Below are 12,322 nucleotides of genomic sequence, written 5' to 3' on the forward strand. Positions count from 1 at the left end.
AATTATGCTCACATTACTTTTTATTAGGTAAATACATATGCACGAAATACATTGCGTATATTTACAGTTTCGCATATAACTCTTAAAGGATTACACGATCAAACTTTCACAAACATAACGCGTAAACACGATTTTTATACTTTACAGCGTTCTTTTTAAAACGTTATTAGACACAACACTATCGTAAACTCTGTTACTGTACATATAACAACTTCCTTTTAAAAAGAAATACAATTTCAAAAATAAGTTTCGTCACCGAGGTATCGTTAATTTCTTTAAACTCGTAACATGCACACAGTACATAAGCATTGATATGCATATAACTCTAAATCCCTTGATAAACTATAATTGCTCTTTTCTATCAATATCCGTAGATATTAGTATCCTTCGAGACTTAAAATTAATATCCCATACGGTTGTCTATGATAATGTTGAGGACGGCAGTTTTGTCTGCAATTATAAGTACAGAAGATTGCGTTAATACGAAGCGATAACGATCGAGCAGAAATATTTTCTATCGATAAATTCTTGTAACGGGCGTGTAGTGTAATTCGTATTTTCGTATCATCACCATGACTTTCTTCGTTAACTTCGTTCGTTTTCCAAACAAAGCTCACGCGAATCGAGCCAAATTTCTAATTATACCTAATTACGTTACGCTAATCGGTTAAACTTTAAATAAAAATAATAAAAACTGTACTCAAAGCATGGTGCAAAAGAGAAAGAAAAGGTTTGCATAGTAAATTAATTCTACGAACACGATAAGTTTGTCGAAAATAAAAGGCACGAATCGTCGCTCGTGCTACGATATTTTCTCACCTAAAATAATACGCAGAGATTCGTCTTGCCTTCTCATCTGAATTATTACATTTCTGTGTGTATAAGATTATAAAAATATGTTCTCTACGAGCATCGAATAAATTCTCGAAAATGATATTTCCAGAAGATTTCTATATAAAATAAATTTTGAAAATCTTCTAACAGAGAGCTTTCGTTATTTTTCGACTTTGAAATCCAGTCGTTGAATATGTGTTTACTGTATAAGTAACGATCAAATGTGTAATTACAACGACGAAATCGAATCAACGTGTTATATTTTCAAAGGATAGCGTTCGTACGAAAGTATTTATATTGCTAATGTAAAAAGAAATTTCCAAAGTGTGGACGTGAAACATGGTATGTCATTAAAACGTTGGATTATTCTCTAAATTATCTTACGAGATGTGTGATTAAAGTAGAAAAATATTTAAAATCCGAGATTCGTACAAAAAATTAAAATATCGAAGAAAGGAAACGTTAAAGTATTTTTTTTATAGCACAAACATATCTTTTAAACAAACATATTCAACGTTATAATAAAAGACGTATTTTTATAGCTCGAAAGTAAAGATAACGATAAGAGTATGCTTACACGATGCGGCTACTTTGTATATATACAGAATAAGACTTTACTCCATAGTTAACTCATCGTAGATTATTACAATTAATCAAGCTTCGAACATTTCGATAAGTGATATAACAGTTCTCGTTTCCGTTTGTTACTTTGTTCTACGTAAATCAACGAAATACGTAACATATGTAATTAAATAATTTTAAACGATATCAAAATATATATAAACGAAAGTTTAACATATTTCTACATATATTCTCTCATTTGATCTAAATTTTGTATTATCCGTATTATTAATTTGATATGCATCACGAAATAAGTCCATTTGTCGGACAAAATGTGATAATATTTGATTCTACTCTGAACAAAGGTATATAATCGATAAGATTGTTCTGACGATTTCTTGAAGAGTCCTACCTCACGGTCAGTGATAGGTAATCCATTGTAATTCGTAGAATATTCTGAACTCCTCGATAAACATTACGTTTAACACGATGTCGAGTCATACGATATTTACCGTATATGTTTCATAATTGTACAACGTATATAGCGATATTATAACGAGTAAAGAGTGGATAACATAAGGGACAATACGCGGTGCATTCTTGCGATACATTCGATACATAATTGATGAAAGTAGATTTAATATATATCAGATTTTTATCAGAGCTTAAATAGCACGATATTTCTCGCTAGAAAGCGTATTCTCTATATTCGTGTCCTTACCATTCACGCGTTTCAAATTAATCTATTCATTCGGATCGACTTCTTCGATGTCCGTATGACAATCGCTAATCGCGTCATCACCAATATCTCTCACAGTTAACACGTTCTCCATTTTATTGATATTTCTCATGATAATTTGAGACGCTGCCAGAACGTCCAAATCTTCGAGTAATTCCTTATGACTGCAACAGGCTTCTTGCATATCTTCCTCCTCGGATATATCCATGTCTTCCTCGTCGGTATTCGACATAACAACGATATCTGGCATGCTACTTCCCAACCCGTTTCGCGGCTCTTCTTCTCGATACATTTTATTTCGCACTTCCACGGAAAATGGTCCGTCACCTTCCTTCGTCGTTATCGTTTCTCCACTATAGTCGCAAAATATATCGGACCTCGGTTTTACGTAAATCGTCGAGTGTACTTCGTCTTCGCCTTCGAAATCCTCGAGATCCGTATCACCTTGACACGGAGTTTTGGCAACCTTAAGGTTGTTCCGATCCTCCTTTCGTTCGTTTTCCGGTTCGCTCGGATAAATTTCGTCAACGTCCGTAAGGTCTTCGATGAAATTATTTAGCTGAGACGAGCCTTTATCGTCGGGCGATAAAAGCTTGGAGCCTTCGGCCTCCACATCGTCTAACGTTATAGAAATGATCGGTCCTTTTTGCTCACCCGCCGTATAACTCAATGATCTGATTTGAGAATTAATGGACGTTAACTCTCCCTCAGAATCGGTGTCGGAGAAATGCAACGACGTATTGTTAATCATAGCATTCAGTTTTCTACGCGTCGATCTCGATTTACGCTTTACTTTCGCGCCTGTAACACTTTCTTTCGATTTCGAAGGACTCGAGTTTCCATCGACCACCTGCGAACATTCTACGGTCTTTTCTGCGTTTTTCCCCATCTCCGAGCGATCGTTAACTCGATTAGGATCTAAAGAATCTGTACCGGCTACGATCTTATCGATGGATAATCCCTTCGCGTTCGCAGATTCAAACGTGCAATTTTCCTCCTGTTTATCGCTCGATTCTTCCATGACGAGAACCGACTCTCGGCGATAAGTTTCTTTCTTCGTCGTTTTTAGATTTAGCGCGTAGATCTTAAGTGCAAATTACTAAAGAACTTAAAAAAACCTGAAACTGAAAATTGCGAAAGAAAGAGGAAATTAATGCTTAAAACGAACAAAAATACGAGAATAATGTAAAAGTGGCGTGTGCGTTACGGATAAATAAAGTAAAATCAAAGAGTGTAACAGATATTTAAGCACACTGGATTTAAGTAAAATAAACTCACATGTGTAAAATTGCGGTAGGGTGATACTCAAAAGAAGATAACTTTTAAAGATACTGCTTCCAGTAGTGGTTCGAATCAAACTAAACAAGCTTCGTCATAGCTACGTCCAACGTTTGTTGATACTGTTACGCATAATTAAATTAAAGAAGCCTCGCTCAACGGTCGAGCCATAAGCAGATTAACTTTTCCTCTTAAACGAAAATAGAATTACAGTGGAACTTTGCTACCGTATGGAGTGTAATTGTTTTGAAAATAACGATAATTATAATAATAACAATAATAATAATAATTGTTTTGTCTTTTTTAATCTAATAGCAAATTCACCTAAATTAGCATAAAAATCGATCGTCGTTTATTTTATTGCAGTCGTATGAGTTTGTGATCGTTAAAACAATTTGCACGTTAAAAATACATAATTCCTTTTCATATTTCAATATACATACATATATATACATATACGTACATACGTATATATATATATATAGATTTCCTTTCTTTGCACCTTGCATTTGAATATTCGACGACACCATTTGGCGTCTTAGAAACCACGTCTCATTGTGATTTATAATTTTTATATATCGTTATAAGGAAGTAGAGGATATTATATTTCAAATTTTCCTTCGTTGCTCTAACATTTACCATTTGTCTAATATAAAGTGAATAGGTAGAAATGAATATCATACCTGTTCGTTCTTTTTGTAAGGTGTCGGTAATAAATTTCTGTTCGGAAGGCGAAGTATCTTTAGGTTCGTCGCCTTTCTCTTTTTGTTCCATCTTGTATTTCGATTCGTAAGAATCCAATTTTTGATCGATAATATTTGAATCTTCGTAATCTATAACGAAAGAACGAACGACGCGATTAAATATACACATCGTATGTAGCACATGTACGAGTATTATCGAGGTCCAGCGCAGGAGGAAGAGATACACGTCACAGCAGTAGCGTCGATTTGTATGGAAAGTCGTGTTTCGATAAAAATTGCATAATTAACACTACTATGTTTTTACATAAACTTATTAATACGAAGGTAGTGTATCTGGAGAAACGTTTTATTCTATTCTATTTCCTATATGCTTCAATCTGAAAATTTGATCAAAGAGAAGATAACTACATGGAAGTTACTTTACGTTTAGAAACATTCACAGTAAAAGCAGGAATTTTCTTACGTAGTTATCGTTTAAGGGATAATAACTAAACACCAAGAGATTTCAGAATTAATAAAAATCTCGGTTTTCGATCTTTTGTGGGATAAATCCCTTTTGCACTGGACCTCTTGTCCGACGTTGAAACATTCGACATATTTTACCTTTCAATTTCTTCTGTACTTCCACTTTGGTCATTATTTCTGGAAGAACGATATTTAATACGCAAATTGGTTGTTGCGGTGGCTCTCCTTTCGCAACTTTTGGTTCTCGCATAAACAGCATCCTGGCGACAGGATCTAACAACGGATCTTTCACTTTCACGTGAAAAGATAAACGATTCTGACGAAACGCTTTGAATGTAAATTTCAATTGTACACCCGATTTCGTCACAGGTACTAAATTCCCACTGAATTCGATATAAAGATCTTTCCCATCGAGCGCCTACAAAAGAAATATACTAGTTGATATGTTTCTATAAAAATTACGTATATTCTTATGCTATCTTACAGCATAATTTGCTGTTATTTTATCTTTAATAAGCTCTATCGGATAATAAGAAGATATCATGTTCGCAAAGAACAAACGACAGGCAAATGCGTCGCATTGATTTACTGGAGACTGAGATTTGAAATAAAAAATCTGATTCTCCATCGTCAGCTTGTTCTTTCTCGTAAAATTATCACTTTTTGAGCTGTGTCACTTATTCGATAACGTCGTATTGGTAAATTCAGGTTGCTGCTCCTTTACTGTCTCTTTTCGTTTCTTCTTCTCCTTCTTGGTCGATGATCTTGATAATTAGTAAATAGTAATCAAACGATATCGTATTTGAAATCTTTTTTTTGGTCGAATTTATATCGAATACGTATTTTATTTGTCGCTAGTAGTCATTAGGAGGCTCGAACGCCACTCGTTATTACTGGAATTAATTCATACAAAGATATTGTCAACTAACATACATGCACATGTATATGCAACTTTAGCCGGGCAAAAATATAATTATTTATCCAGCAGCATTGCAACAGCAAATTATCTTCATCCATGTGAACGTAGATATTCTTCAGAAACAATAATATTTAAAAAACAGAATAATAATTAAATATTATAAAGATAAATCTTAAATCTAAATCGCAAATGATATGTCTCCTTTTCTTCGAGATTATTAAACCGTATCAAAATTATTTTAACATTGTTACTAGTATAAGAATTGTTGTGTTGCTGGTCACGAACAAGTCACAAAAATTGGTCGCTTTTAGAATATAAATCTCTACAAAATATCCTCTACCGACTATTCTTCAACTATTCGTTGTTATTAAAATAAAACTTATTCTATCTCAAAGGGGACGTCTGATGACAAGACAGAGAGAAGCCAAAAAAGGATCAATTTTCGAAATTTCGCTAATTTCATCTTATAATAAACGTTCATAATTGAAAAATGGTACGATACCGATCATATTTATTTTTAAATGTTTTCCATGATCTTTGGATTGGAAGAGTTTTGTTTAACCGTAATGCATAATTTGTATGCTTTTTTAAGAATATAGCTACGTACAAGTTATGTCGGTTAATCTTCCCTAAATTTCACCAACAAGTAGAAAATATGCGAATCGCGTTAATCAAATATTTCTTTAATTATTTTATCATCGAATGAGCAACTCGTTGGATATCGATCACTTTCAGTTGCTTATCGTATAATTTTTTTAAAAATAGTTCGTGTTACTTGTAAAATGTTCAAATATATGTAATACATTTTTTACAAGTACATTTTTTACATGTAGAATATCGCCTATTTTTAGCCTTACAAAGGAATATCCCCTGATGTAAACCGCCAGATTCAATGAAACTTACGCATGACGTAGTTTTTGACGAAATATTTCACACGTAAAAAAATACGTGCTGGCATTCATGTTGAAGAATTCAAAACAACCCCCAAAGTTGGGGTTTGGTTATACGTTTCATAAAATATCTGCAAAACTATCGGATTTCGAAAAGCGATTCACACGTAAAAATTATACGTCATACGTCGCACGTAACGACAAAACGTGATGAATATGCAACAAATTATGACGATTCATATCGAAATGTTCTAAGATTAAAGTATAAAACGATATATTACGCATTACGTTACCACGTTAACTCTGCAAAGGTTCCTCGGTGTTACAAAATTAAACAGAAAATATTCGAAATCCATAGCAGAATTATGGAACATGAAACAAATGGAATTTGTTGTGCGTAAAAATAAAGAGTGCGTATTAAAACACAAGCCATTACCAAAAATGAATAAATCTTTGAGATCTTTGAAAGAGACAGTACTCGTTAATTAGCTTCGTCCAAAGTGGAATAAAATAAAAATAAATACGATCGACCCTCCTATAACGCGATCAATTCGTTCCGTGTTACGTCGAAACTGTATTATAAAAATATCGTGTTACAGGGGGGCTGTCCAAGTCTATTAAATCGTGCCATATGGAAACCGTGCTGTAAGAATACCATGTTATAAGACAGTCGAGCGAAATACATCAATGAAAGGAAAACGAAAAATGCGAATACACGCGTTCTTCGGTTCTTACGAGTGCAATAAAATAAAATTATGTAATGAACGATATTTACTTCAACATCGCGGCTTTTTACAATTTCGACAAATTCCTCTTGCCTTTCCAAAGTATGCAGTCCTTCCTTTCCATCGGTCATACACAATATTCTCAACGTTGCTTCGAGCACATCCATTCGTTTCGAATATATCACGAAACTGTATGAGAAAGATATTAACGTTTTAGAAAAACGGCTAATCCAATTAAAGCTTACTGTCGGATTAATACGTACTTCGTAATATATGGCACGAATAACGACTCTTCGTACAACTCGGTTGCCATTTTCGGAACTGCGCCTATATTTCGGCAATCCATTAGCCAAAATCGGGCAGATACAGTTGTAGTAAAGGATACCGTGTCATTCATAAAAGTTAACGGCGTCGAACCAGTAACATCTTCCCATTGTGATTCGCTCGTCCCACCTAAACGTAAAACGAAATAGAAGGACATCGCGTTAAAAAGCGTCACTGGGTTCGCGTATATGTAAAATATCATTCGTCCAGGTTTCCAACTTTAGGGGTCGATGCCATATATTAAATTTTGCCGTATTATCAATTATCATCGATCACACCAGGCATGATGAAATTTGCTGCGATATATGAAAGTACGTACGTGTAGAGAATACCGATAGGATTTATTATAAAAAATTTGTTAAACCTCGTTGTCAAGGAGATAGGGTAACTTGACGATGGTTCGCGGAAATCAAAGCAGCGATTCCTCGTTAGAGGACGAATCTGGAGAAAAGAGTTGGAAATATCGGAAATATTGACAGTAATGTTCTAAGTCGTATTACTGAAAATAACGCGAGACAAATGAATAGCAATTCGAACGAACGTGTAATAAATAATTCCAGCCTAAAGAGATGGATAGGTTTCAATTACGATTACTTTACCCGCGATACTGCACAACAGGCGTAACGTTGGTGTTTCACCACCGTATTGATTAATCATTCCTTTATTTGCAGCTTGAGGTACAGGTATTGTAAGAGTAATTGGTTTGTGAAACTTTCGTCTTCTCGGTTCGATCGTTATGACGGGTGAAACGGCCACGCAATTTCCTAGCAGTTTTGCCGTAAGCTCTGCCGGAATCACGTGGGCCTATAAAAAGCAATATCCACATTTTTTCCGATTATCATCGGTTTACGCGATACGGTTTGTAGAAATATTCCGAGATACCGTGTTTAACTTACTTGTAATCCGACTTTGATCTTTTTCGTTAATGCTCCTGGTGGGAAAACAGCTTGAACGTCGTTGGCCACGCTCGAAGTCAAAATTCCACCCTCGGCGCCGATTACGTGAACTTCCTGTTTAATTCTCGTGATAATGGCAAAGTATTGGGGAAAATCTGTCGTTATTATTCGAGTGATTCTACCAGGATGAGCAGCGCTCATTTGAGGATCTGCGAAATAATAAACTCGTAAAATCTTGTTACGTTTCCATCTCGATACAAAATACGTAAGCTATATTTCGGAAATACCATATGGAGTATTTAACAAAGTAGTATCGTTGTCGACGGAATTATCGTGCTCTTTCCAGGTTTCTCCATTTTCACTTCTGAGAATAATGATTTCCCTCTCTTTGCCTCGAATAGACGCGAAATGGGGTATATCGATCAGAACAGGCCTGAAACAAGATATATCCAGTTCTCGATAACAAAAAGGATATATCGTCGTGTAAAACGATTCGCAGAATGGTATTTACCCTAGAAACGTTGCACCGACTGGCCCCATCTCCATAATACGAGTTGCCAAAGCCTCTCCTTCCATCAAAGGAGGAGGATTCGCGATTTTATTAGGTTTTATCAATCTACACGTAACGCGAATTGGCATTGTTGCTCTGCGTGGTGGTACGATAATGCGTACACCGCTGTGTCTACATCCTTTCATAGCACCTCCACGTGCATCCACCAAGAAACTTACTAAAAATCTAAAAATTGATATTTTCGTTGTAAATATCGTATAGCACCATCTTACCGTAAAAAGATAATTACTTGTATAAAAGTGCGCATATTTTTCGATTCGCTCGAAACTGTGAAATCCGCGATCAGATTGCATATAAGGAAGCTCGAATAGAGAGTTTAATTAAAAACTAATATGTCGATTGACGCTAATTGATAAAATCTCTTGCTAAAACGATATAAGGCCACGTTTAATAGATCGACTACACCTTACGACGAACGCTCCAGTAGAAAAGGAAAAGATTGTGAAACAAAAATAGCGATTAATCCAAAAATTATCAACTTGAACGACGTATTGGAAAATATACGTGTATCTTATTGTTACTTTCGTAAAGAAAGATCACGGTAACTAATTAAAATTATAATTTGATTTTTCCTGATAAATGTACAGAATGACATTAATCAAAAAAAATACTTTTGCCTATATTAATAAATGTACATGTAAATCAAATAAACTTACTGTTAAATGTTTTTCTTTTCGTAACTTTTTAAACATTTTACGTATTATTTTTGAAGAGAATCGGAGAATGTTTTTCGTTTACCAAAATTTACATTTGAAGTACGTACTTTTATGAAGCGTATATTCATCGAATCAGTAGCAGACGAGCGAAATAAAAAGTGAAGTTGGCACTCGTTACTGTGATTTTTCTTTAGAATAAAAGGTTATACGTATAATAACGTAACGCGACGTTACATTGTACGATGTACTCGTGAAATCAGGCATATGAACTTTAGCGATAAATGTTACTTACGATCTGAAATGAAGTCGGCTAGAATGAAAATATTTGATTTTCATTAATAGTAATTCTCGTACAAAATTTTACGCTACAAATGCTTGATACGTCATTGAACGATGTTATATTTCCAAGTAATTTACTTTAGCGACTATTGTATAAAATCGTGTTTACATACCCCAAATTAAATCCATCAGTATCAAAGTTTTCTGCTAGACAATAATTATTGCTTTGAGTGAAATCCTGTTTTTCTTCTTTTGTGACTAGTCGAAAACAACGCACCAGATTACGTAAAACGATCGTGACGTTTAAAAACAAGCAATAGGTGTTTTACCTTGTCTGTGTATTGGATCATCTCGCGTAACATCAATAGGCAGAGAATCGTCTCTTAAACTTTTCATCAAATCTGCTGTAAGATATCGATAAGGCTGCTCACTGATCAACGCATCCGAACCTGTAAACAAATATCTCGATTGAGTTTTGTTTTATAAAGATATTTCGTCTCTTTCACATTTTATCGCTCTTACATTTATATTTATGTTCGACTTATGCTTATATATTCTAAGAAAATATAATACCTATGGTTTAGCTTTGTTTATTTTCTTGTCTATAAAACGTAAAATGCAATAACATAACTTGATTTACAACGCACGCGTACAAAATTACTTATTTTACAGGAAACAGACATAATAACACTTGTTAAGTTATATATTATGCATATATACGCGCAACAATGTTCTATCATGTATAAACATCGTACCTCCTTCGTCTTCGGAATCAGACATAAAGCTGGTTTCTTGCAGACTTTCGGGAGCGATCACTTTGTACTTCTCGTCCCAATTTTTGTTATCAGGTGCCAATGTATCGTAAGACAATCCTTTCAATACCTCCATTACGGATATGTATCCTAATTTTTGAGCTATATTTAACGCGGTTAGTCCATCCTAGAACGATTTTAGTATGTAGCATACGTGTTTCTGTATTATTATAAATTAATAATGTTCCACAATTACGAAGCATATACGTATGTATACAGTTGGAGGAAAATGTAACGAAATATTATTACTCACATTGGTTCGTGCTTTATGCGAAGCATTTCCTTCCAATAAAGCGCTAACAATATGCGCATGACCTTGTTGAGCAGCCTGATGCAATGGAGTGTAGTTTTGATTAGATTTTACGTCGATAGTTGCACTATGCTTTAAGAGAAATCGAATCATAGAAAGGTTTCCAAAATGTGCCGCGACGTGTATCGGCCGATACCCAGTTTCCGTTTCACTCTCTACATTCGCACCATTTTTCACCAGAATAGAAGCCACTTTAATAAAATCTTCTTGAGCGCATAGATGCAACGCGGTGAGACCATTCTAAACAAAACGTTTGACAATTGTGCGATAAAACAACGTCGTTGAAAAATAAAAAAGACTAAAAAGAATAATATCTATGTATAAGTATAATTTAACCGCAATTTTAATAACATAACTCCAAGTTGGATTCTTTAACTTACAGAGTACTGATAGTAATACCGTTGTTTGTAATGTAATACAAGAAAATTGGAAACAACATTTGATCATGTACAATGTATATCAAAGAAGATACATAAAAGTATAAAGACAAAAATCTAATTGTTAAAAATAATTACAGGTAATCGACCATCAACTCTAGAAATATAATGATATGCAAATGTAAATCGATTCGTTCCTCTCCTTTATTCGATTACCGGATAACGCTCCTACCTTTGACTTGTGATTCGGATCAGCTCCATGTTCAATCAACAAATTCGTCATATCATAGTGACCTTTTTGTGCACTTAAATGTAGAGGCGTGAATCCTGCTTTTGATTCGGCGTTCGCGTTCGCCCCATTTTCTAAGAGAGTCGAGGCAATATCCATCTAAAAAATGTTCGATCTATTAATTACGTATTACTTGAAATCTTTTTCTAGAATTGCTTAAATCGTACAAATAACTTCTTAATAGAATTGTAATCGAATTTTATAAATATCGAAATCGATTAGAATCCCTTTTTCGTGGTCAAAAGTTTCGTATCTGGGTTAAGTGGTCACCAAAACGATTCATAACAGCCACGTACTATATCGTAAATATTACCTGATTTTTACGAGCAGCGATATGCAGAGGAGTATGTCCATTTTGCGAAGCTAAATGAGGGGATGCGCCTTTTTCCAATAAAAGATTTGCTACATTTGGATGGTCATAATGGCACGCCAAATGTAGAGGAGAAATATCATTCTGAAACATATTTCAACGCCTTAGTAAAGATTCTACAAATTACGTGTAACTAAATAATTAAACGTTTATCTATATAAGATAATGACACGTAAATTATTATATAACACTACGATAGACAGAAATCTGAACATAAAAGGGTAATTAAATTTTCATTTGTAAGAGTATCGGTAAAGGATTTTAATATCTAGGTTGACAAGAAATAAAATCGAATTATTAAGAGGCACATAATTTTCAGTTTG

The 12,322-nt window shown here is 34.4% G+C and overlaps 2 protein-coding genes across 10 annotated transcripts in view; both read right to left on the reverse strand.

Moving 5' to 3' along the window:
- The window catches only part of LOC100651636 (ankyrin-3), a 32,860-nt gene that overhangs the window by 10,520 nt on the left and 10,018 nt on the right, over positions 1–12,322 (reverse strand). For 3 of the 8 annotated variants that reach the window (XM_048405102.1, XM_020862617.2, XM_048405105.1), the window contains exons 12-26: positions 11,943–12,083; positions 11,573–11,728; positions 10,907–11,203; positions 10,597–10,780; positions 10,171–10,290; positions 10,015–10,099; positions 9,855–9,872; positions 8,847–9,071; positions 8,623–8,768; positions 8,336–8,544; positions 8,039–8,243; positions 7,379–7,568; positions 7,166–7,304; positions 4,720–4,999; positions 4,096–4,245 (exon numbers count right to left, since the gene is read on the reverse strand). In XM_048405102.1, the coding sequence (XP_048261059.1) occupies positions 4,096–4,245; positions 4,720–4,999; positions 7,166–7,304; positions 7,379–7,568; positions 8,039–8,243; positions 8,336–8,544; positions 8,623–8,768; positions 8,847–9,071; positions 9,855–9,872; positions 10,015–10,099; positions 10,171–10,290; positions 10,597–10,780; positions 10,907–11,203; positions 11,573–11,728; positions 11,943–12,083 (2,545 nt within the window). The remainder of the gene's footprint in view (positions 1–4,095; positions 4,246–4,719; positions 5,000–7,165; positions 7,305–7,378; positions 7,569–8,038; positions 8,244–8,335; positions 8,545–8,622; positions 8,769–8,846; positions 9,072–9,854; positions 9,873–10,014; positions 10,100–10,170; positions 10,291–10,596; positions 10,781–10,906; positions 11,204–11,572; positions 11,729–11,942; positions 12,084–12,322) is intronic. The other 5 variants (XM_020862619.2, XM_020862618.2, XM_048405104.1 and 2 more) reach the window with 5 other exon arrangements.
- LOC105667207 lies at positions 3–3,570 on the reverse strand. 2 transcript variants are annotated; one of them, XM_012321352.3, is made up of 3 exons: positions 3,413–3,570; positions 2,117–3,258; positions 3–450 (listed from the first exon to the last, which is right to left on the reverse strand). In XM_012321352.3, the coding sequence occupies exon 2, from the start codon at positions 3,153–3,155 to the stop codon at positions 2,139–2,141; it is 1,017 nt and encodes a 338-aa protein (XP_012176742.2). In that variant the 5' UTR covers positions 3,156–3,258; positions 3,413–3,570; the 3' UTR covers positions 3–450; positions 2,117–2,138. The 2 variants fall into 2 exon arrangements, with proteins under 2 accessions (XP_012176742.2, XP_012176741.2); XM_012321351.3 differs by having other exon boundaries at positions 3–3,258.

This window comes from Bombus terrestris, chromosome 4 (assembly GCF_910591885.1).
Source record: "Bombus terrestris chromosome 4, iyBomTerr1.2, whole genome shotgun sequence".
Taxonomy (NCBI): domain Eukaryota; kingdom Metazoa; phylum Arthropoda; class Insecta; order Hymenoptera; family Apidae; genus Bombus; species Bombus terrestris.